General features: G+C 42.9%; 1 protein-coding gene across 1 annotated transcript in view; it reads right to left on the reverse strand.

The window, feature by feature from the left end:
• TEPSIN (TEPSIN adaptor related protein complex 4 accessory protein) overlaps positions 1–26,909 on the reverse strand; it is a 206,207-nt gene that overhangs the window by 58,744 nt on the left and 120,554 nt on the right. Inside the window, exons 6-10 of the mRNA XM_069199756.1 lie at positions 12,166–12,244; positions 11,355–11,426; positions 5,016–5,201; positions 4,760–4,922; positions 3,661–3,774 (exon numbers count right to left, since the gene is read on the reverse strand). Coding sequence (XP_069055857.1) covers positions 3,661–3,774; positions 4,760–4,922; positions 5,016–5,201; positions 11,355–11,426; positions 12,166–12,244 — 614 coding nt within the window. The remainder of the gene's footprint in view (positions 1–3,660; positions 3,775–4,759; positions 4,923–5,015; positions 5,202–11,354; positions 11,427–12,165; positions 12,245–26,909) is intronic.

Raw genomic sequence — 26,909 nt, forward strand, 5'->3', positions numbered from 1 at the left:
AGGAATTACAAGGCGCTCCGTTTCTCACTCTTCACCCGCTGCCTTTCTGTTATTCCTGGACCGGGCTCGGACACAGCTCGGTCTATACCCCCAATCCTGATCTGAAGCACCCTCAATTTTGCTATATTGGGGTTCACCTACAACTCTGCTGATGCACCTCCTGCTGTTCTGCAGTGCCCCCTGCTGTTCTACACTCTGATTTCTGTTTGAGGACTTGGGGGAGCCAATTAAATCTATTCTTAGCTGCCATCTTTATTTGGGAGGGTCTGTTTCATCTATCTCACTACGTTCTCTCCTTTACTCTTAATGTTTTCTTTCTCCCCCACTTTTCTCTTTCCAGCTCTTAAAATCCACACGTTAACAGTCCTACTGTGCACATTATTCTGTATAGTTTGTATACACGTTTTACCAGCGGTATAGGCAAATAACTGTTTGGGATCCTGAGCCAAGATGCAGCTGCCAACAACTGTCAGTCACCTTAAAAAGTAGCAGAAGGGGCACTTTGGATGTACACCCTTGACACCAGAGCATTGAACTTTGCAGTTGAATGTTTCAGCAAAACATGCAGCACCTCCAGTGAATAGATTGTCAGGTACCTTGCAGGAAACATGCAAGGCAGGCAGGCAAAAGAGAAACAGAAAAAGTATGGTAGTTTACATCGTCAATTGACCACTTATGTCCACACTATAGTACATATATTCAATATGCCGTAGGTCTATGGTTCTCTACAATCCTCTTCCTCATCAACACAGTCCTATCATCCCAGACATCAAGAAAAAATATTGCTATTTTATTCAGACATCCTAGAGATTGTAATTTTCACATATATGTTTACTCAGTCAAACATGCATAAACACCACGTTTTAACATCAATATTGTGAAGTAGTCCTACAAGATTTTCTTCATATTGATGTAGTGACAATAAATACAAAACTTTTAATCAGTACTCTCCAATAAGGCCTGTGAAGGAATCAGACAGAAGTAAAAGTACAGGGGAGTGAAATGTGGATGGGCATTACTAGATTGCACTTACTGACTAAGATATTCAGCTTCGTTTTGTTCAAAGCCTTGCAGAGTTTGGTGATATTGATTCCTGGATGAGAACCTATATTCATATGTTTCATGTGCAAGGTAATGCACTCGTTTGGGCTCATGTTCTCTTTAGTCCTAGCTCAAACATAAAGCTTTAGTAATTCAGTGAAACAAAGAAAACATTTTTATTAACATGCACTATCTTAATATTTCTAGCTATGTGACTGAGCTTCGAATTTTCTTTTCTATATGACCAAAAGATTGCCAATAAAGAGGCTCAAATTTGAAGTTGGAAAGCATTTTCCATTTATTTTCACCTACAAAATATATTTTTGAGGAAAACATCTTCTTTTAGAGGACAAAGGCATCACATTTAAAAATGTGGTTTAAAAAGGGCAGGGAACTCCTTAGATGAACAGGGTTCTGCAACCTGTGTAAGAGTTCTCTCCGGGTTACGAAGTGAAAATCCAAGATTCAAAGAGAAAATAGTGTTTCTTGTGAGTGACTCTCCATGTTGTCCTTCCTGAATTACAGGCCAACAGTTGAGCAGATAGACAGCATGATGAGTTAAGAAACAAGATGAAATTTCCTCAGATCCAGGCATATGTTAACTAACATACATTTGTATGTAATGCTGATGTTTAACAGTGGGTGTACTGTTTTGTATTTGGTTGCTTCATTCGCTAAAATGTGACAGGCATCATTGTTTGAGTGCATGTTCATCAGTTTAAAAAATGTGGAAACTTACTATTTTACGACTCTGTTTATTCCCAAAACACAAAATAAATATTGATAAATACCAATGGATATAGATATCAATAAATACCGATAAGTTGGCTAAAAAACAAACATGGATAAGAACAGACGGAAATGATAAAAACATAATATGCCATAAAACCAGAGGCCTTAATTATAATTGGAAACCATAATCTTGCACAAGGGTAGATGCATTTTAAATATGCATATACAGACAAAAATAAAACAGGTTTTTCTCTTAAACCCCATTTTAGTTTAGATTTGAATTCTCACCTTTCAAATACCTACCTTTACCCCAATTCATTAGTAAATTGGTTCCCCAATTTTTTTTATTTTTTTTTACAATGCAACCCTTATTTAATCCAAAATTCATATTTAATGTAATTACATTTTCATTTTCAATGGATATTTGGTTTTGACTCAAACATTTGATTAAAATGTTCAATCGGTGCACTGGGATGAAATAGCCATCTTAGTTATAGTCAAAAGATGTGTTTTAATTTTATAATATTTATACCCAGCTCCTTTTTTCAGCAAAGATTTTTGTACAAGACAATAAATCAAGAGCAATTTTCTGCCAGCAACTTTTAAATGGCAAAAAGTATTCATTTTCATCTATTTTAAAAAAATAAGTGAAATTACTGATGGTGCTACTGACTTTTTTACTCAACCTTACTGATGGTGCTGCCGAAGAACGCAAGGATATCCCTTCAAGGTGCAATACAAATGATACTTATATAACATAACAGAGCGTGCTACTTTCAATGCCTCCTGTCACCATGAGGCTGTCAGAGATGGGCTTAATCTCAGATTGCACAAGCCAAGAAGAAACCGGATTTATGTGCATCTATATTAATGGATGTTACAAGTCTGAAGGCATAATTAGTTTTATTTCATCTACAACGCTAAACTGTAACATCTTAGGAGGTGGGAGGAAGTAGAAGCGCGAAATGGAAACAATAAGGGTGATGAACAAATAGGAAGAAGAAGAAAACAAAACAACTAAAATCAATTTAGCAAAAGAATGAGCTGGTGGGTTTTGACCTTTTTCAATTATACTCTATTAAGAATAACAACTCTTAAACAGATAAACATCAGAATCGACCATTGAGGTACAGGCCTAATTGTAGATACCCTAGGTTGAGTGTAGACTTGCTTGGAAACAAAAAAAAAAATATTTCAACTTTTTCCCACCCTCACTATCATAGATAAACCCATTTAGGGTTTACCATATTAACCTTGTTTGTGAGCTGAATTGTCAGTGGTAGCACTTGGTACATTCATCATTACCAGAAGCAGCACATAATGCACTGGCAGCTTTCAGAGCCATTGGGGTCGATTACGACTTCGGTAGACAAAAAAGGCTGTCGGCTGAAGTCCCTACGGTCAGGTTGCTGCCAATGCAGCCGCCTTCCTGCAGGCCCCATTAAGAGTTTCCTGCTGGGTCAGCAGGCGGAAACACCCAGTGGGAAACTGCCTACAACACTGACGCCGGCTCATGATGATTAGGACCGCCAGCACTGCAAGTCCCTCCTGTGGAGAAAAACTGGCAGTGCTGGCAGTCCGACTGTGGCGCTACCGCCAGGGTCGTAATGTGGCTGTCGGACTGTCACGCTGGCAGAGGTCCGAGCGCCACCGCAACCCTGCCAGTCTCATGACCACCAGAGTCGTAATGACCCCTACAATTAGGAAGTTGTTGTCTTTGGCATGGCGATCCTGAAAGAGAGGACCTCATTTATGTTAAATACCTAAGCTCATGCTAAGGGACACTCATAAAATTGATGGTAAAGTTCTCTTCAAAATACAGAACACAGCAAACATGAGTCAAGAAAAGGGATTATGAGAAGAATAATGAATCTGTAGCTCTCTTACTCTTTCAGAAAGTGCTGCACCTCCTCCCTCGTGAGGAAGACCTTGGTTCCTCGAGTTACTGTGTCCACCAAGCTCATTTCCTGCATGCAGTCACTAAGTTGGACACATTCTGCCCTGAAGAGAGTAAAGAGACATGAACAAGTTTTGGTCAACATCTGCTTTAAAAAATTTGTTGTGAAGGCATGAAGTGGGGACGTGGTCAGAATCATGTGTCCCATTAGTAAGGGACTGAACAGACACCGATTCTAGCACTGGACTGTCGGTCCCATTTGGTATTTAAATAAAGATCCCAGGGTTAGAATGTTGTAATCCTCTTATGTGTGGGTTAATATTACAGATTTAGAATTTGGGTTCCATGTTAAGTGTTGAAAATACTATATAATTTGAAGTTAATTTTACCTTCCTCCATAGATAACAACCCATAGAACAAATTGGATTCGGTCATTGACCTATTGCTATTTTCACACCATCCCTCCCAACCTTCAAACATTACTCTTTAGTTGCTTGGTACATCTTATTTCCTGCTCTGATCTCTTAGCTTTCATAAATAACCTGGTCTCTGGACCCACTAAAGGAATATTTAATCTTGTACCAGTGGCTGATTTCCCCAACAATACCAGATGGTACATTCACAAGGTCCTTGAAAAAAAGATGACCTGGACTTCAGAAGCCTGAAAAGCTGGCAAGTTACCATTCAGCTTATGCAAGATCCACAGCATTAAACAAAGGGTAGGTGGTTAGTTCTGATTAGCAATGTCTTCTTTGAGAAGGGTTTTAGACTCTAAGAACCCCTGGTGTAACCCCCTCTCTTGCAGGTAATGGAAATTGGTCCTTCAGATTCCCTGGCTCAAACAAGAGCCTGTTTCAGAGAACACGCAACATTCCTTGTATGAAGCTGTTGGGTAGGATACTCCAACTAACTCTACTGAATACTGCTGAGGATGAGTTAGGGTCCTTCACATCTTGATAAGCAGGGGTTTGTACCTTTCCTGGAATTTGTTGGGGCAGAAGTGGATGAAACTTACAGTTGTAGGCTATTTTCTCCATGACACTAAATTGGCTCAAGCAGGTTAGTTGTGAGGTTTCTGTCCGAACTTACCTCTCTGTTATGTCTCCGGCTTCTCTGCTGGCTCCAGAGTGGCTGTCGCTGCCAGACATTGAGGTCTGACCAGATTCATAATTCTCCTGAGAGGACCGCTGGGAGCTGTGACCACTGTCACTTTCCTCCCAGCCTCCACCAGCCAGGCCAGGTTGGCGACTTGCTGTGAAAAGGGAGTAGGTCACCATTAATATGCACAAAAGAATCCACCTCCTTTTAAAATATAAACCCTTGGAGAGCTAAAAAGAAGTTGTACCTCTACTGTGCGTCGGTACGGTGGGAAGGGCATGGTCCACTGTGCAGTTTATGCCAGGAGGAGGTGCTGTCACTGCCTGGTAAGCATTCTCATCTGGTCGGCCAGTCCTAGAGAGGTCTGGGCACGGAAGCACAGCACTGGATACTACGCCAGCTACCTTCTGTATGGTGTTCATGATCAATTCCCCTGAAGGAACGGAAAACAGGAGAAGCCAGGAAGCCATGACACAAAACAATTATTCCAGCTATTGTTGAAAATATACCAGAGCAGAGACAAAAACAATATAGCTAATTTCAAGAAGACACAAGCTCTATAAAACTACTGTGTATATTTCCAAGGTTCATCTTTTCACCTCTTACCGGACTTCTTTGAAATTCCCATCCAATTCTTCCATAATATTTCCTAAATATATATATGAGCCATGCTACAAGCCACACATTTTGAAATAATTTTCCTGGAGTGTCAAGCAGGTATGCTGTGTTACTGCAGGTATAGTTACTTTCTAAGAGGCCTTCAATTTTGCACAATTTATTGATCCATGGTGATCTCTTTGCCAGATGCTAATTGTCCAACCATAAAGTAAGAATGAAAGTTAATCAGGAGGAAACTAGGTGTTTTTGTAAAAAGAAAAAAAAAAGAGAGAACCGGATTAACAACACTTAAATGAGACTTCGAGAAAATTAATGTTCAATTTGAATCCCAGGGTATATATCCAGGAATCCTTAAAATGGCTGGACTCTGCCTCAGAGTGAGAAATCTAACATAATTAAAAATCCTGACATAATCATAAAGTCTCGATCTAACAGTGCTACTGCATGAGGCACAATCACCATATATTACACAAACTATTTGCACATTTCACTCTCATACTTTATTCAATACAAATTTATATTTATGAGTTGAGGTTTTTATTAGGTTTTTATTAAATCCTCCATGTAAATTACAAAGCCTTATCAGGGTCTGACTGTTGCAGTAAAAATCTAGTACTGGTAATTTGTGTATGTCTGAAGCTTCACACAATTCAGGAAAACTGCTAAGGCTGAGGATACAGTCGTTTTTCAATGTTATGGCTTTGTACCTAAGTAGGGAAAATGTACGAAGGTAGCAAAATTCAAAGAAGGGGCCAAAAATCTGTTGACATGAGATTTTGTGATCTCAGGTTTTATAATTGTTCTTAAGGGGTGAGACTGCTTGTTTTAATTTGGTGATATGGTTATTGTATGTGTAAGCGTTCCTTTTTAGGTCGAGGCTAGGCAGTGCTGTCTCCAAGACATGCTGTATTCAGTCTATGGGCTTTAACCATGCCCACTCTTGCCATTTGTTTGTTGTGCTTGTCTTAAAAGCTTCCTTTTTATTGGTGCATTTTTCTCAATGTCCCCACTTTGTGTGCTTAGTTCCCTCCAGGCAATTTCACTAAGAGAAATGTTTTTTGGCCATTACACTACGTCATGCTTCCTCCTGTTACAGCATGGAATGGCCCCTCCTCCAGCCTGGTTTCGAACAAAACTACGACATTCATAGAGAACAGGAAGTTGTTCATTTGTTTCAATGGAAGATACAGCTGCCAGCAAGAACCGATGCACCATACATCTACAATGTTTTACGCAACTGAATGTTATGCACTAAAATCTCGGTGATAGCTGCTGCCAAGAAGCCTGCTTGTTAAAAAGACTCACAGGTACCAGCTTGTTCCTCGGCTGACAGAAAATGGCACTAATTGGGAAAAACTGCACCCGACTGAAGGATGCAACTTTGACTAGGCATCTAGTGCTCGCTCTTTTTGCATGGCAGGCCCGCTAATGTGCACTGCCTTCCTGACTGGTACATGCCGCTGGGCCAAGGAGGCAGGTGGTGAACCAAGCACTTGGGCAGCCCGATGGCGGATCACAAGTAATTTCTCTAGTCTCCTATTTGGCACTGTGTCCTCTCAAGGCTTGGATGAGTTTGTCTTATTAGAGAATAGAAAGAATTATAGTGATTTAAACCTGCTCTGTATAACCTTTTTCTGCCTTGTGAGCTGCTACTTTCTATTGTTGAATTCTTCATTTACTAAAAGTTCCTCTATAGTGTGGTCAATGTACTTTCACCTGTTTTGTGATTCTTAGAGTCTTGATCAGGACTGTGTGTAATTTAAAATTTCTAGTATACAGTCTTCTGAGACTCATGTGCAATCAGAAAGGCATACCCAGCTGCACTCTGTAGGAGGCTGGACTGGCTTGTAGTGAGTACCAAGGGGTACTTGCACCTTGCACCAGGCCCAGTTATCCCTTATTAGTGTATAGGGTGTCTAGCAGCTTAGGCTGATAGATAATAGTAGCTTAGCAGAGCAGCTTAGGCTGAACTAGGAGACGTGTGAAGCTACTACAGTACCACTTAGTGTCATATGCACAATATCATAAGAAAACACAATACACAGTTATACTAAAAATAAAGGTACTTTATTTTTATGACAATATGCCAAAGTATCTTAGAGTGTACCCTCAGTGAGAGGATAGGAAATATACACAAGATATATATACACAATAGCAAAAATATGCAGTATAGTCTTAGAAAACAGTGCAAACAATGTATAGTTACAATAGGATGCAATGGGGAAACATAGGGATAGGGGCAACACAAACCATATACTCCAAAAGTGGAATGCGAACCACGAATGGACCCCAAACCTATGTGACCTTGTAGAGGGTCGCTGGGACTATTAGAAAATAGTGAGAGTTAGAAAAATAACCCTCCCCAAGACCCTGAAAAGTGAGTGCAAAGAGCACTAAAGTTCCCCTAAGGACAAAAGAGTCGTGTTAGAGGAATAATGCAGGAAAGACACAAACCAGCAATGCAACAACTGTGGATTTCCAATCTAGGATACCTGTGGAACAAGGGGACCAAGTCCAAAAGTCACAAGCAAGTCGGAGATGGGCAGATGCCCAGGAAATGCCAGCTGCGGGTGCAAAGAAGCTTCGACTGGACAGAAGAAGCTGAGGTTTCTGCAGGAACGAAAAGGGCTAGAGACTTCCCCTTTGGTGGACGGATCCCTCTCGCCTTGGAGAGTCGTGCAGAAGTGTTTTCCCGCCGGAAGGATGCCAACAAGCCTTGCTACACGCAAATCGTGCGTTTGGCGTTTTTGGACGCTGCTGGGGCCCAGGGGGGACCAGGAGGTCGCAAATTGGACCTGCAGAGAGAGGGGACGTCGAGCAAGACAAAGAGCCCTCACTGAAGCAGTTAGAACCCGGAGAAGTGCCAGAAACAGGCACTACGAGGATGCGTGAAACGGTGCTCGCCGAAGTTGCACAAAGGAGTCCCACGTCGCCGGAGACCAACTTAGAAAGTCGTGCAATGCAGGTTAGAGTGCCGTGGACCCAGGCTTGGCTGTGCACGAAGGATTTCCGCCGGAAGTGCACAGGGGCCGGAGCAGCTGCAAAGTCGCGGTTCCCAGCAATGCAGCCCAGCGAGGTGAGGCAAGGACTTACCTCCACCAAACTTGGGCTGAAGAGTCACTGGACTGTGGGGGTCACTTGGACAGCGTCGCTGGATTCGAGGGACCTCGCTCGTCGTGCTGAGAGGAGACCCAAGGGACCGGTAATGCAGCTTTTTGGTGCCTGCGGTTGCAGGGGGAAGATTCCGTCGACCCACGGGAGATTTCTTCAGAGCTTCTGGTGCAGAGAGGAGGCAGACTACCCCCACAGCATGCACAAGCAGGAAAACAGTCGAGAAGGCGGCAGGATCAGCGTTACAGAGTTGCAGTAGTCATCTTTGCTACTATGTTGCAGGTTTGCAGGCTTCCAGCGCGGTCAGCGGTCGATTCCTTATCAGAAGGTGAAGAGAGAGATGCAGAGGAACTCGGCTGAGCTCATGCATTCGTTATCTAAAGTTTCCCCAGAGACAGAGACCCTAAATAGCCAGAAAAGAGGGTTTGGCTACCTAGGAGAGAGGAAAGGCTACTAACACCTGAAGGAGCCTATCAGCAGGAGTCTCTGACGTCACCTGGTGGCACTGGCCACTCAGAGCAGTCCAGTGTGCCAGCAGCACCTCTGTTTCCAAGATGGCAGAGGTCTGGAGCACACTGGAGGAGCTCTGGAAACCTCCCAGGGGAGGTGCAGGTCAGGGGAGTGGTCACTCCCCTTTCCTTTGTCCAGTTTCGCGCCAGAGCAGGGGCTAAGGGGTCCCTGAACCGGTGTAGACTGGCTTATGCAGAATTGGGCACATCTGTGCCCAACAAAGCATTTCCAGAGGCTGGGGGAGGCTACTCCTCCCCTGCCTTCACACCATTTTCCAAAGGGAGAGGGTGTCACACCCTCTCTCAGAGGAAGTTCTTTGTTCTGCCATCCTGGGCCAGGCCTGGCTGGACCCCAGGAGGGCAGCTGCCTGTCTGAGGGGTTGGCAGCAGCAGCAGCTGCAGTGAAACCCCAGGAAGGGCAGTCTGGCAGTACCAGGGTCTGTGCTACAGACCACTGGGATCATGGAATTGTACCAACAATGCCAGGATGGCATAGAGGGCGCAATTCCATGATCATAGACATGTTACATGGCCATATTCGGAGTTACCATGGTGAAGCTACATATAGGTAGTGACCTATATGTAGTGCACGCGTGTAATGGTGTCCCCGCACTCACAAAGTTCAGTGAATTGGCTCTGAACAATGTGGGGGCACCTTGGCTAGTGCCAGGGTGCCCTCACACTAAGTAACTTTGCACCTAACCTTTACCAGGTAAAGGTTAGACATATAGGTGACTTATAAGTTACTTAAGTGCAGTGTAAAATGGCTGTGAAATAACGTGGACGTTATTTCACTCAGGCTGCAGTGGCAGGCCTGTGTAAGAATTGTCAGAGCTCCCTATGGGTGGCAAAAGAAATGCTGCAGCCCATAGGGATCTCCTGGAACCCCAATACCCTGAGTACCTCAGTACCATATACTAGGGAATTATAAGGGTGTTCCAGTAAGCCAATGTAAATTGGTAAAATTGGTCACTAGCCTGTTAGTGACAATTTGAAAGTAATGAGAGAGCATAACCACTGAGGTTCTGGTTAGCAGAGCCTCAGTGAGACAGTTAGGCACCACACAGGGAACATATACATGCACACCTATGAGCACTGGGGCCCTGTGTGACAGGGTCCTAGTGACACATACATATAGGCCACAAACCTATGAGCACTGGGGTCCTGACTAGCAGGATCCCAGTGACACATAACAACCATACTGAAAACATGGTGTTTTCACTATGAGCACTGAGGCCTGGCTATCAGGATCCCAGTGAGACAGTGAAAACAGTGACAAACACCCTGACATACACTCACAAACAGGCCAAAAGTGGGGGTAACAAGGCTAGAAAGAGGCTACCTTCTCACACACTCGGAAAATGTTTATTTGCTGTATGGTGTTAATACAAAAGCTTTTTTTCTATGAAGTGTTGTTCATTTACAGCAATGGAAGGATGCTAATAATATTGGTCAAACCATGTTGGTGAGAGTGACCAGACCCATTCCCTGCTTAGTTAGAAAGCGATACACATATGATGATGAGTTTTGTAAACAATGTATGTGGAAAGAGGAAACATGCAAAACACACTTCTGATCATTGAAAAGCTAATTTCTAAAGTAAACTTAAATATATGATTTTTACAACAAAAAAATTATGAAACTGAAGTGCAAACTAACCTTAGCCCTTCAGCCTCATATTGTCTGTTGATGACACTGACACTTAGGTGTGCTGTCATGGACCAACTAGGAACACAGCATAAGATATTCACAGACATCTATGTGTGATTAGATCAAACTGTGTACATCCTTGGGTAGATAGCAATAAACATATTTTAAGACAATATGCTGGACACTCTGTGAAATAATTAACTGCGTTTCCAGTATGGCGCCATGAGTGAAGGTAAGGGTGCTAGGCCAATGGCTATGTTGCAACACCGCACTTAATCGTGACAGAAATAAAATGGAAAATAGAACAGATCTTCAGGATGCCAGAATAGGGAGAAAAAACAGGTTCTGGATGCATGTTGAGTTCTTTTACTCGATTAAACTCCTCACCCCCAGTTTGAGAGGCTTCACTAGAGAGCTGAAGAAGTTTCAACTGTGCCCTACGTGAACTGCGTTGCCTGATTAGGGTGACCCTGTGATCTCAGCTGACAGTGGCCGCCATACTGCTATGAGAAGCACAATTCTTTGCTCTGCTCTCTACATTTCTATAAGGTGACCTTGGCGATAACATGGAGCCCACTCAGAAGTGGAGCCATAGAGAGCAGGTACATTTACTAGTTACTGGGCAGAGTGTGTGGAAAAGCTGTCCATGCCATGAAAAGCCACGGTGTTGGTTTTACTAGTCACAGTGGGATACTTACCAGAACCAACACATTCTTGGGTGTAGCCAAAGCCCTGGAGGGTACCTGCAGCTTCACACTTGGATCCCATCCCTGGGGAAAAAAGAAAGATTGGACCAAAATATAATTAAAACCAACAGAATTGTGCACTCACAGAGAGGTGTGTGTGTGTGATATATATATATATACCCCCACAGAGGATGATACAGCAGGTTGAGATTGTAATGTATCAACAGGGTTCGGTGAGACCTCAAGTGCTGAGAAAAGAAGCGGGGGAGCAGATTAGAATCAGGGTGAATCATTACAGCTGGTTGAGATCTCTGGCGGTATGGCAGGAGGTAGAATAATGATAGAGTTGCATAGAATTTCTAGTATCATAGCAGCAGAGACTGTAGTTTCTACTGATCTGCATTGGAAGAGCAACAGGGGAGGATCCACAGAAATGGAATAATAGCAAGCTTCAGGTAACCTTAATGGCAGAATTATGTGGGAGTCACAGCACTAGAATTGTGCAGATGCAGGTGACTGACAAGAATAGGCAGAGCAAGCAGAAGTGCTCAATGTTGCCATGGCGGGTGGTGTAGGCCATGATTGGGGTGAACTGCCAGCACAGTGCTGCAGTGGTAGAGAGTTTGGAATGTCAGCATTGGGATACGTTTGTAGAGCTGCATTGGATTAAGAGAGCTCAATAGTGGGGGTGTGAAAGACAGGATTAGAGTGCAACCGATAAGTGGTGTTTATCCCAAAAAATGTACAAGAGGCGAATGTGAGAGAGTGGCCTTAACTACCACCTATTGGAGGTATCATTGAAAACAGTGTACAAGAAACCTACCTGTCTGAGAAAGTGGGCGAGGAGGCAGCGATGATGTCGGTAGAGCCAAGGCATCGGTAAACAATTTGCTAGCCAAATCCTAACAAGGGCACAGAAAGTCCATGTTAACAACAATAAAGGGAAGTTTATTCACTAAATAAACTCATAATGTATTAACTCCTTTCAAAACCACTACCTTTGATCTATAGAAATACCACATACATAAACCCTTTATGCAATTGTTATCGGAAGATTTAGTTGGGCACATCTGCAGGGTCGCTGTTAGATCTAAAATGCCCTTCTCTCCTCACATAAGGGTGCTGCAAAGGATTATACACTGCTTGAATCCACAATAAACTGCATCTAGGATCTCTCTTCAGGAGGCAGCCTATGCACGAATGACACACCAGCCAAGCAATCATTCTGTGTTTAGGGTCACTCATGGCACTCTCAATGCACGATTTGCAAGGGGACAGACTAGACTTGCAAGGATCAGCCACTCTACCAGTTTCACCTGCAAGAGCAACTTTCTCGATACAGAGAAACAGGGCATACATAGTGTTCTGGTGTTACCTCAGAAGAGCAACAGCAAGTGGTTCCCATCAAAAGAATCACAATTGCAATCACTGCTTAAGGAGAAAACAAAAACTTTGCTAAAGAATTCCCCATACCAGCCTGAGGCTGAGACCCACAATCCATGAGCTAAATCAACACTTCAAAGTAGCTCCAGGCCAAATATGCGAATGTTCCCAATAGCAAGTGATTCTTATCTGTGTGCCCTTTTTCCTACAGATCTAGATCCCAGATTATGGGTTAGTCAGTAACAGGAAGCCAGCTAAATCAGGTATTTTGGGTCAGTCTGCATTTATGTCTTGTGATTTACTGAGAACATGTTGATGAAGAGACACAGTTTCATAGGATGCAACAATGAACAGGACTGAGTGTGAGTGAATGACAAGGTATCCAGACGCAGGGTAATCCATAAATAGGATCGCTATGGCCCAGACAGAGCGATATAAGTGTATCCTGGGGAGGCCAAAGTATACGTTGTGGAACTGATCCTGGTGAGAAATCCAATTACGAGGGCAAATATTCACCAACTATGGGACTAGTGATCTGAAACAGGCTCAGATAGATCTATGTACACCAAACACAAGCAAATAATGACTGAGCACATAGTTTGTGAGAATACGTTGAAAGGTATAATGAACTGAACCAGGAATCCTGAACATGTGTGTCTAATGTCCAACTGGAATGCTAGTGACAAGGCTCACATATGCCTCAGAGGTTCTATATGCTAGTAAATAATGACAAACTTCAAGGTAAGTGACCATGGACTGCAGACCGTCGAAGGTACAAGCAGAAGTTGGAATCACAAACACAGGCAAAAATGGCTGGGACAGGGTTGGTGATTACTGGGCAGAGACAGAAAAAATACAGCACAAGGTTCACAGACATAGGAAAAGTGACCATGGGGCTCATTACGAACCCGGCGGTTCAGACTGCCATCCTGGCGGCGGTGGAAAAGACAGCCACCGGCATGGCGGTCTGAACCGCCATATAGTAAACACAGGGAGGGCCGCCTGTGGCGTCCCTCCGCCACCGCCAGGCTACTGCCGACAGGCAGTCTGACGATGGCAGATTACATTATCCGGAGGGCAGCGCTGCCCTCCGGATAATGTACCCTGTTTCCCCCAGCCTTTCCCTGGTGGGTTCCCCCGGCAGGGAAAGGCTGGTGGAAGGGGTGCTCTGCAGTGCCCCATCGCGCAGGTCACTGCCCGATTTACAGGCAGAGATCTGCGCGACGGGTGCTGCTGCCCCCACCGCACTGAGGCATTGACAGCGGCTCCATGTGGAGCCGTCGGCAATGTCCCGGACCACGGAATGTTCAGAATGTGGCTGGCGGGGTTTCAAGGGGGGTGGCGGTCTATGGAAAGACCACCAGCATGAACAGAGCGGTGTTTACCGCCGTGTTTATAATTACCCCCCATGTGCTGAGGTAGTACCACAGGATCAGAAGCCTAGGTAGATAATGAGCAAGTACATAACGTACTTCTATTATTCACTTGATCATCATCTACCAGTGAGTAATACAGGCACAGTCAAACTTGGGGATCCGAAACATAAGCAAATACTACAGGGTTAGGCAGACAATCGTGTACAGCACCACATGAATCGATTTATCACAGTGTAGTCCTGGCCTTGTTTGTGGTAGGAATCTGTCCCTATATGCTGCCCTCAATATAACACCAGGAGCAGCTTCTGCAGAGAGGGTAAGGGACTACACATATAGGAAGAGTGATTAAAGGATTCTATGACGATGGAGGAAAAGGGATGCCAGAATACCCAGAAATAAAGCTTTGTCGCAGCTTGTGAATAATGAGGACATGCAAAGAAAGGTTTACAGAAACTGAATTGTAGGTCTCCTCCACCTGAAAAACAACAAAATACCATGTTAGCGCCCGAGATATACCGTCTTTAGGTAGTGGTAGAGAAAAAAGAACTTAGCAGGGAAACAGTGGAAGCCTGATAACTCTCAGAACGTGAGCAGCTTAAATATAAAAAATAAATGTTTCTGGGTTGAGGGAGAACACTGGAAAATGTAGATTGTCTTCTTACACTGGAGATTCCAAAACAAATGTGGCAATTATAGAAAATGCTATAACCAGCACGGGCCCAGCAGTTTTTTAGGCAGCGCAAACTCAGTCCAATAGCATTGAAGCATTAGGCACGGGACGGTTAAGTGTTTCGTGCGGAATGAAAGGATGTTCGCACCTTGTTCCTCAGGTCAGGTCCGACCATAAAGCCACATCCTCTTCTTGATACTCTCCCTCACAATAATTTTCCTGGCACCCTTTAGTTTGCGACAAATTAATATATTACTTCTGGGAGAAATTCAGTTTGATATAAATGCCTTTTTACTTACATGTGAAAAAACACTGTACGACTAATAAGAACACCCAAACTTTAAAATTAAAATAATATTTCCTTTTCATTTAATACATTTTGCTTCCAAATTCCAAGAGTTGCAATACTCAAACCTCAGAATCCCATCTTGAACCTACACCTTGTGTTTTCGATCCAGCACTATTCTTAGGTAAGAAGGTCACATTAAAATGCACCCAAGTGCTTAGAGGGGATACATCTGGCAGATTACTACCCTGTTAGCATACAGTCTGTATCTTGTGTCTACCTCCGCTTAGACTTACAAACACTTTTAATCTCCTTCCTGGCAAAATTGGATTTTTGTGCCATCCTGTTACATTCTCTCAAATGTTGCATCCATTGTGCTGTGCCCCCCTTTCACTGTGAACTAGAAACACTTGCCTCATGTACTTCTTTCGCATAAAATATTGTGGATTCTGCCAAACGTTCCACCTTCCTTCGGAAACACAGCTCAACTTCATGTATAATATATGCCTGCGCCAATGTAAGGCAACAGTTGCAGCTCTGTTATCTATATTGAACTTTCTAAAAATGGATTGGTGTTGTAGGGCTGACTGGTCATGTCTTTTGTTTAGCAGAACTTTGTGACCTGTTCAAGAGAAATCAAGCCTATGCTGTGGAAACTGGCGAAGGAATCCATTTTATTATCCCACCAGGCCTGACCTCATCTTGTGATACTCAATGATGTACAGGCCTGAAAAACATTTGCAGAAGGTTGGATGGCCTTTAGTACATTAACCCTGACAGGCAGCTTGTAAAGCAAGGCTTGCTTAAAAGAGAAAGCTCATGCGACATGCATTGCTTCATTCGCCCAGCAACAGACAGACATCTTGATGTCCACATAGGTCTGAGGAGAGGTTATGAGGAAGCTGGATTGGTGATGCCTTGGAAACTCCCAAAAGTCTGAGAAATGTGAAGGTCACGCTTGTGGTCATCTTGTATCACACTGCCACAATGAAATGTTATTCTACTGTGATTAGATAGATGCCTAGTATGTGTGTAATACCATGCATCTCCTGATCAACATCACACCATGTATTTATTGAAGAAATTATCTTTCAGTTGTTCTGATAGGATGATGTATTTTCACCCCTTTGTGGTTTTCATGCATAAAAGATTGTATTGGAGTTCCGCAATTCAGACTGCTTGGCCTTGGCCTTTCAAGCCACAGTCTCCGTGCACGTATTATTAAATATTTCTGCTTGTACCTTAAGGCTGGCTGGTGTCTGGTTTGTTCCTGAGGGCGGATAGAAAAGGAGGCTTCAACATCTTGGTGCAGGATGCGGTGTTTGGATTGAGGGTCTCCCCTGCCTGGCTTCCAGCTGTTTGGGAGGGCCCCTGGCTCTTGTGGGTTTCCCTGCTATGCTCAGAGTGCCCTCCCTGGAAAGGGTGCCAGCGCTGTGGTGAGTCTGTCACTTCCTGGTCCCCTCTGGTTTTGCCTGTCTGCTTTGGCTGTGTCTCAATAAGTGGGGAGTGGAGTGGTAAGGGGTAAAGTTGCTTCTGAATTTTCCAATCTCCCTCTCCCTGGGCATTGTTTTTTTGTTTCTGGCTCTTTTTCTGCTCTGCCTTCACTGGCATGGCTGTAGTGCCACTCCTGTTCAGGTGGCTACTCCTGCTTTTCCATTGGTGACCGTCCGCCACGCGTCAGATTCTGGGGTTGTATGCTACTTTCCCTCTTCACTTATCAATTCCTTACCCCTTTCTTTCTGGGCTAATACTGGTGTTTGTTTCCTCTGCACCGAGGATGCTAGCAGGTGTCATGTTTTAATGTATGTATGTAGCCGGTAGGGCTGCAGTGTGGTTTTCTGGACAGCTCGAGGGCTTGTCCAGGGTTGCAGCCTGAGGGGCTGTAACAGTGGAGCGGTCAGCCGGTGGGGCTGAGGCGCGTATTTTCCGGGACACCCAGTGGGGTGGTCTCTGGTCACAGCCGGAGGGGTTGTGACTGTTATGTACCCAGCCGGAGGGGCTGTGGGGGAAACCTGGCCAGGGGGCAGTAGTGGCCTGCTCCGGTACAGCAGGCAGGGAATGCGCTGCTTATTTGCTTATTTTCGCTCTGGGTACAAGAGCTGGGTCGTGGGAGGGGTATTTAGATTGTTTTATAGTACCTGTGTTTTGCATGTTGCCATTTATCACATTGTAGCATTGTGTTGTTTTCTATCCTGTTCAGTTTTGAGCGTCTGTTCTATCGTGGTGAGGGCCTCTTTTTGACATTGCAAGGAAACTGACAGTATTGTTACTGTGGCTTTGCGGACATGTGTTGTGCTTTACAATGCCGCCTACATTCTAGTAGCATATGGGATGTCCCTTGAATGAGGGGCTGTCCTGTATGTGGAGGATAGTATAAAAATACAAAATGCCTCAACTGAAGAATGGTTTCCTCCACATAGTGGGGGGGCTGACAAGGGCAGGGAAGATTGGAGGACGAAACAATTAGAGATAATAGGGGCTTGCCAAGCTCTCTTCCTGTGGCGAGTGCACAGTCATGGGAACAAAACATCAATTTTGCTTGAGGACATTTGGGAAATACACTACAGCCTGAGGGTACCACAACAGGGACCAAACACTCTGAGCTGCCTCCACAGCAGCAGGCAGAGACGGAACGTGAAAGCCGCACTCTAGCATGGCGTTTGATGGATGAGGAAATGAAAAATAAAAGCAAAAAGTAAGAGACCTTATGAAAGAGTTAGACAGTTATTCCATAGCCAGGGTAAAGAGGACGTGGCTAACGCCATCAGAAAACATTAACAGAAGTACGAACAGATATCAAATGAAATGTAAGGGTGTATTGACAAGGGGCGTGAGGGATCACACAATTTACTATGGGATATGTCCACGTATGCACATCACACGATCCATAACATCAAGATGTGGAAGGAGGTGCTCAGCAATACAAACACACAGCTGGAGATCACAAGACACAGTCTCTCGACGTACATAAAAATGTACAGAGTTAAACAGAATAAACGCATGGGAGGGCTGCTTTGGAAGGATCTGGATACATTGTTTAGCATTACTGTACCAAGAGATTTGTGGGAGGATTTTAAGAAAGTGATACACTGGCCTGAAATATGTGATCACTACTGCAATTACTACACTATCATTTGGCACTAGTCTAAGTATGGGAAAGGTTTGCAAGTAGACAAGGGTTGGTTGTAACATGCTTACACACTGTAAAAAATGTAAGTTCAACTGTTAAGTTATCACACGTAATAAGACACAAGCTTCTGACTTTATTACTTGTTAGTGGCTTTAGGTTAAGATCCTCAGGGGGGCGTTTCACTGTACAGCTCTGAATAGTGTACAACAGTGGTTCCCAACCTGTGGTCTGTGGACCTACTGGGGTCCGTGACACATTACCAGGGGGTCCGCAGGCCTGGCTGGGAGGAAGTCACTTCTCCAGCTGGTGCCTCTACAGAAAAATGTGTGTGCGTGTTTTTATATTTATTACTTCCTTTCTTCAGCAGGTTTAAAAGCACTGCAAAGCTCCCTATACAGCGAAAATAAAATGCCTACCAGTGTGGATGCCATGTGAATCCTACACTTTGTACTCCCCTGTAAAGTGCTCCGACACCCTACACTGGTATGAGAGGTGCTACAATAAAAATGTATTACATGTGACAAAGAGGATAGGGAGAGATGAGAGGCACTTATGGTTTACTTCCTTTCCCCACAACATATTTATGTGTAAAAGCTTTCTTAGATCTTATGTACCTAAAAAATAATAACAGAAAAAGCCCCGGAAATAATTAAAGAAATTGCCTGAAGGATTCACCTTTCCTAAATAAAACTAAAAATTGAAAAGTTAGTCGCAGAAATGCAGCACCAACATTCCCAATAAAATGTTTTGATTTTTGCATATTTTTTCAATATAAAAGAATTATATCTTTGGTAGTGTTAGTATTTGTTTGGTGTGTGCTATTTCTTGCAAATTACTGCTTTCATGTTTGAAATTTAAATTGTGCAAATTGCTTGGGGGTACCCGGCTTCCAGTAATGTTTCAATGGGGGTCCCCAGAAGTCAGAAGGTTGGAAACCACAGGTGTACAACAAATAAGAACGTTCTTATGTAGGGATTACATTTAAAAATATTTGACCCATCAAAGGTTGCCAAAATTCTTACAGTAAACAAATTTAGTCTTGAGGGAACGAAGGATTCATTTGCAGCAGTTAACAATATGTTGTCAGGAGTGTGGAATTTTATAAAATGTCTACTTGTCCATGGGACAGTTTGTGTCATCAATCTACTTGTCCTGTAAAAACACATGCATATTTTCTCCTGCTAAAATGACGTTTACAAATGTTGTCTGGGAGTCTGATTTCCTGGTCTGCCTCTGTAAATGCTTGCTCATGCATAAAAGCTGTAAATCTGCACTTATGCAAGGACAGATACCATGGGTCCACTTTGTGATTTTCTTTAAGAATTCTGCCAAACACTGGTTATCCCAGACCTTTTGTTCTTTGAATTCTGTCTCTCTGTTTATCGACTGGCTTCATTGGTAGTGACACAATTCTGCTCTTCCATACGAAGCATATTGGCACAAAGTAGTTTTGTTCATGCCAGGAACTACTGTGGCAATGTGTACTTTTAGAGGACGGGGGAAAAAAATATTTTTGCTTTTGCCAATGCTTGTTTATTTTCATTTTGCCCATAACTCTGCTGAAATGGTTAGATAGATTTTTCCGTTATGAATATACATTTTGGAAATACCACCATGCATCCGCACATTTTTACTAAATGATGCTTCAAAGAAATGACACCTAAAATTTCATGGTAGTTTAGCAACATTTTTCTTTCCTAGTTACATTGTTTGTGAAGATATTTTGAAAGCAAAGAATAGTAAATTTTGCTTCTGAGCTTCTGCAAATATTTGCATCTGATGAGAGAGCATTCTGGAAGAATTGTGCTGGGAATCTGTCTACGGTAATTCCATACCCCTGGTTGTGTATTTCTTCACAGCTCTATAGAGTACATACAAATAATTTAGTCATGTTCAATTATGGAAAAGATCTAGACATTAACAGAAGAGTTAATATGTGCTAAATTGTAAATAATATCAGGAAATAATGGATATACACAATGCTATGTACAGATGGGCTTGGCACCAGGAGTTAGAATTAACAAAATCAATCGCTCCTGGTACTAGATCAGTCCCGGATACATGGCTTTCATCCTCTGAGGACAGGGAATCAGGACAGATGGCCTTTCTACATTATATCCTATAACTACGTAGTTGCGATTGATCTGTATCCAGCCAATCCTACATCAGAAGGGGATTATTAAAGCCCAAACCTTACCATTATTGATCCATACACACTAGGCCACATCCTGTCAACATGTAGCAACAATGAGGATCGGAAATCTTTATATTTCTATGCAGTCATAAAAGTCAGCTTGTCTTAAACCACATGAAGGAGTCAATGAATAATGTACAGGAGAGTGGTTTGAACTATGCTCCTGGTTGGACCCTACTTCTGTGAAGTCGCTACATAAGAAGCAGGATTAATGTAGGATGAAAGATTAGTCCAACTGCTCTGGAATCATGTTCTTTTAAATAGGGGAAGCCCTTGAACTAGTGTAATGTTGGCAACGGGCCAACGAGGGTCCTGACAAGGAACAATGAATCATTAAATTAACCCTTACAAATGTAAGGATAGTTTAAGGGATTGTGGGAAGAGACCAGAAAATGATAGTGTCACATTAGCCCTGAAGCTAGAAGTCATCAAATGTTTCCCTTATCAAACTGTACACCACTCGAACATCAAGTAGGGCTTGCAGTGGCAATCATGGAGCAGAAGCCCTATAAAAAGTCTGTAGCACTGGGTGCAGAATCTTCCACAACACTGTAAATGCAATGGGTGTGCATGAATGGATTGCAATTCCCCTCGAAGCTGAGGTGTGAAAGAAAGGTTGGGGAACCCAAAAAGTAAAGACTAATTGGATGGGGTAAATTCCATATGTAGCTATAGAAAGGGACATGGTCAAGAAAGGGCATTATTACTGTGTGGGGCGTAGTCCACAAAGAGCACATTTAATAATGAAGACAAATATATCAGGAACAGGGCAAAGATTAGAAGGTGACATTGGCCAATTTGACTGACATCTGTTCCCAACTCCTTAAACTGTTAGTGAGAGAACCTTTGCTGAAAGGATGGCCCCAGAAGCAGTCAAACAAAACATTCCCTTTATTTCACTATTCTATAAACACCTCAACTCTTCATTTCTGCACATGTATAGCAATATGGAATGCCATCAGAACGGAACAGAAGATACCCGAAAGTATTGTTTACTGGGTATCCTGCATAAACAATAATATTAGAATTGAGGACAATATATTTCACCCATGTTTTGCAAGTGCCATGCAGTCAACAGGAACACAAAAAAAGTGTTCCCCTCTTAGTCCAGGCCAGGATCTGGCTTACTTGGGATACACTTTTGTGGAATAGTTGAAAGAACTGCTTAAGACCCCTGGAGCGATAAGTACAGACAGACAGCAGGACAAGACAGAATGCACCTAAGCCGAAGGAAAATACATAAATGTACACCACACTCAACTTTATGCACAAACTACACAGACTTCTGACTCAAGGCTTTTGGAATCCTATGCAAAATGGTGTAGGGCACCGTGAAAGCATCAGAAGAGCATACTTGGAAACTACTCACTGGTGCAGGGCACTACAAATATCTTGCATGTGTCAACCACACACAGTGCACATAGATTTATAAACATTAACCATGACGCGTTCTATAATGACTGTTACTGCCATGCAAGTAGAGCTGCAGCACGCACACTGGAGGTTACAGGGCCATGCCGTGGATAATTTGAGGACAATTTATAACCAATATGCTACCTTCCTTATCACTCTAGCACCTTCTACAATAGGTCATATTTGTAACCTACTGATCACACCCTTTCCTTAACTCTTGCACACCTCTTCACCGTTTTGAGGACGCCCTCTTTTAAATTAGTCAGACAACGAGGTCCATAACTATTGTCCAACGAGAAAGGCTTGAAGTAGGTTTAATAGTGGAGAGACCAGGGTTCTTCTTTTTCCATGCTGCACTACTGTTTCACCGCTCTGCATAGAAGTCTCTCTCTGCCATTTCAATAACAGGTTGCTTTCCTAAATGTACTTTTAGGTTTATGAAAGCAATGAAGTGAAGGGACCTATAATTACAAATATACTACCAATAACAATTAAAAGAGGTTTCCTTGGGCACTACTCAAAAGTGTATTTTAAAGCAAAGCAAATTCCCTGTTTCTTAGCATATTTATGGCAAAATCCAGAATATAATTGTTTTAAATAAATTCATGGTGTTACATCCCTCTGCAAGGGTTCATTAATAAAATATTATTCACAGTTACACTGGATACAGAAGGAACTGTAACTCTCATAAGGTTGCTCAGAAATGTAATACTCACATAGTCAAAACATCATCTGGCAAAGCACATTAACCTTTTTCCTTCCTTATCGTTTCTACTCTAACAGCACTGGGCAAGCACAAAACATGATTTTGTAGCTTTAAAAACAATTTACCAGTACTAGACCTCAAGCAGCCCATGTTAGCCTAGGTTATCCTTCGCTTTGTTTGTACGCTTGTATTATCAGAACAATGGATAGACCTGCATATTCATTATTAATGTGAATCAAACCACCCAGTGTACTCAAGGCACGTGTTTGTACCGCTAAATAATGATTCTTATCATTTTATTCATCACCCACTTGTTTGTACTCCTAAATAACGATCCTTATAATTTATTTATCCCACATTACTATTCCAAGATACTTGTAGGAGTTTATCCTCTGTAATTTTGCTTTCTCGATGTACCAAGAAAATTGTAGGAGTACTCTTGCATGAGATCATGATTTACATTTTGTTTACGTCAATGGCGAGTTGGTTTTGAGAGCAGAGGGTTTCCTCCGTTGTCTTTGAAGGTTTTACTGGCTTGAAGATGATGAGGCCATCTGCATAAAGCAAAAACCTTACTTTTTGGTCGCCTATTTCACCATCTTCAGAGCCACCACGCATGTCAGTCAGGAAAAGCAAAAATGCAAAAAAAGAAAAGGAAGCATCCTTGCCTAAGTTCGTCAAGAATAGGAATCATTTTAATGAGCTCTCCATTCGGCGCTCGGACCAAGTGTTATGATGGAAGGCTATAATTACTTTAAGGATACCTATTTGATCAATTTTTTTCCAGAATTTACTGAGGGCCACTGTATCAGATGCAGATCTAAAATCAACAAAGCAAATTTATAATGTGCCCTGCATGGTGCGCCTTCTGAAAATATAACCATGGCTAAATATGTGATGTTAAGTGATCAAACCTGAGTGAAACCCTGCCTCCCCAATAGGGATTAAATTGTTATCAGTCGTTCATTCTTCATACATGCCAACATTTTAGAAGAGGAAAGTGGGAGACTTTAAAAAAAAAAATGATAGGGAGAATGTATTTCCACATTGACTTATATTAAAGCAGAGGCAATTTTAGGTGGGAAACAGCCAAATAAAGCCATTTTACAGTGGCGTAACAAAACCTTAGGAGGCCCCACTTGCAAAGTACCTGGAGAGGGCCTCCTCACATCCTGGACCCAATCAGGAGCCTTACGCCTGTGCATAGTGTACTGTGCTGAGGGGCCCCCCCATACCACCACTGCATTTTTGGCTTAAAATCGGGTTTATTGACATGTATATTTCTTCCAGCTGTCCATGTACCATTTTAGAGATCTTGGATGAAGCATCCAGTGAAGAGAAGAGCATGTAAGCGTTAGTTAACAGCTTCCGATTGTCCTCTTAAAATAAGGTTTAATGATGGACTAAAGCCACGTTGTTTGTAACTTTCGGAATTCCACTGTGTGAATAAATAACTTATGTAAAATCTCTATTGAAAGATGAGTCTTGCTGAAACACCAAATTAGGTATGCCATCAGGGGCAGGAGCTTGGCCACTGCTGATGCCAATAATTATTTTTACGATTTTACCAACATCAGTTTTGTTGGTCCACGAATTCTCTAGGCCAGTAGGTCCCAACCTTCTGTGGAGCCCCACATTATCATCACTGGGAGCCAGGGAGCTCCAATGAATCATTATTGGAATCTGGGGACCCCCAACTGAGTCATTACTGGAAGCTGGGGACCCAGGCCTAAACATTGCCAATGATTTGAACCACAAAACATTACACAAAAATTACAGAACCATCCATTCCGTCAAACACATAGACAAATGATAACACATTTTATTTAATTTGCAAACAAAATTAAAAAATAAAATAATAGGAAGGTTGGAGCTTTTCTAAATTCAACTGAAGCCACACATCGTCCATACTATATTCTGTATGATGCACCTGCACTGCTCCTATGAATCAATCTGAGGATACTTATTTCATTTTTAGCCTCCAATTTCAAATTCTTTGAAATTTATAGTACGTTCTAAAAATTTCAATTGTACGTCTAGCCACTTTCTTAATCTGTTAATATTAGTTAATTTTCTAAGCAGTCAGGGATCCCATGAGGAGGCTTCATGGACCCCAAATGGTCCCCGGACCATAGTTTGGAAACCACTGCTCTAGGCTGAATTCAACAGCTCTACCAACTGTAACGTTTTGCAGTATGTAGATAATGCTTAGTGCTTTCCAACCTTCCACATGAAGCAGTTTTCCTTTCTATTTAAAGTCTGCAGTAATGATGCTGGAAATCCTATTATTATTATTATTTTTTAAAGCAAAGGAATCCAGAAAACCAGACCCATACATGGTTAAATACAATAGAAACATACATTGGCAAAGCTTATGCAAGAGCTACTGGTTTTGACAATGTGTTTCAGCCATGTTGTGCACCAACATGGCTGCTGTTCAGCATGGCTAAATGTTAGGGCAGTAGAAAAACGTAGCGTGGAGTGGAGTAGAGTGGAGCAGCTTAGAGTGGAGTAGTGTACAGTGGCGTATAGTGTTGTGGATTAGAGTAGAGAGGTATAGAGTAAAGTGTCAGAGTGTCGTGTAGTGGTGTCAAATGTCAGAGTGGTGAAGTGTGTCATGGAGTGGTGTAAAGTGGAGTAGAGCGGAGTGCTGTGGAGGAAGCAGAGTTGAGTAGAGTTGAGTGTTGTACAGTGGAGTGGCACTGAGTGGAGTAGAGTGGTGTACAGTGGAGTGGTATAGAGTGTTGCAGAGTGGAATGGCAGAGTGTTGTAGAATGGAGTGGCGTAGAATAGGGTGGCATACAGTGGAAGAGAGTGGCATAGAATGGAGTGGCATAGAGTATTTTGGAGTGTTATGGAGTGGCATAGAGTGGAACGGCATGGAGAAGCATGGTGTAGAGTGTCCTGGAGTGGAGTAGCATGGAATAGAGTGGTGCAGAGTAGAGTGTCATGGAGGGGCATAAAGTGTTGTGGAGTGTTGTCGAAGAAGCAGAGGGGAGTAGGGTGGAAGGGTGTAGAGTGGAGTAGTGTTGTACAGTGGAGTGAAGTAGAGTGTTGTGTGGTGGAATAGAGTGGCAGAGAGGAGAGGTACAGAGTGTAGTAGAGTGAAGTGGCGTAGAGTGGCGAGGCATAGAGTGGAGGAGAGTGTCACAGAATGGAGTGGCAGTGTCATGGAGTGGCACAGAGTGGAAGGATGTGGAGTGGTGTAGATTGGCAATGAGGGTTGTGGAGAGGCGTAGAGTGCTATAGAGTAAAGCAGAGTGGAGTGTTTTAGAGTGGAGTGTCAGAGTGAAGTGAGGAAGCAGAGTGGAGTAGAGAGGAAGGACACAGATTGGAGTGCAGTGAAGGAGAGTGTCATAGACTGGAAAGGTATACAGTGTTGTGGAGTGTCGTGGATGAAGTGGAGTGTTATGGCCTGAGAGTGGAATGGCGTAGAGTGAAGTGGAATGGAGTAGCGTTCAGTGGAGTAGTCTGCCGTAAAGTTAGAGAGGGGAGTAGAGCGGCATAGAGTGGAGTGTTTCAGATCTGAGAGTCTTAGGTTGGAAGAGAGTGGAGTGGCATAGGTTGGAGGGAAGTAGAGAGGAGTGTTGAAGGGTGTAGTGGCATAGAGTAGAGTGGCATAGAGTGGAATGGGATCTAGCGTGGTGTAGAGTGTTGTGGAGTGTCAGAGAGTGGTGTAGAGTACAGTGTCATGGAGTGGTGTGGAGTGTCATGGGGTGTTTTGGAAGAAGCAGAGTAGAATAGAGTGGAAGGGCACATAATGGAGTGGCATAGAGTGGAGCAGAGTGTCCTAGAGTGGAGTCTGTCGTATAGTACAGTGACAGAGTGGAGCCGAGTGTCAGAGTGGAGTGTCGTAGATAGGAGTGGCGTATAGTGTAGTGGCGTGGAGTGCAGTGGCATAGAGTAGAGTGGTGTAGAGTTGAGTGGCGTATGGTCGAGTAGGAATGGTTTTTGTAGCGCACAGCTGTTACAGACAACACTTTTTCAAGTGAAATGACCCTTATGTTTGCAGAGACAACAGTTCTACTGATAGAAGAATACAGCGCACAAACAATGTGTGGAAAAGTCATTACAGGGTATTAATTTGTTTTGATTATATTAAAATATTTGTTTCCACCACACTTCAGGATTATAAAAACAAAATTACTGTATTTGTGCTCTCCTAATTCTGCTATAATCTGAAATATATGAACAGTTTGTTTACAGACATTACATTCTTTTGTATGCTAGAAAAAAGCCTTTACTTTCACAGCAAGATTGACACACAAATCCTCTCACTTTAGAGTCAGAGAAAAAAAAGTAAACACCAAGCTTCTTCGGAATAAAAAGACTGACATTTGACCTCTGCTTTGAATGCACAGCAAATGACACAAGGACAAGATTTAAAGGCCTGTTTGCAGAAAGTATTC

The sequence above is a fragment of the Pleurodeles waltl genome, chromosome 7, assembly GCF_031143425.1.
Source record: "Pleurodeles waltl isolate 20211129_DDA chromosome 7, aPleWal1.hap1.20221129, whole genome shotgun sequence".
NCBI lineage: Eukaryota > Metazoa > Chordata > Amphibia > Caudata > Salamandridae > Pleurodeles > Pleurodeles waltl.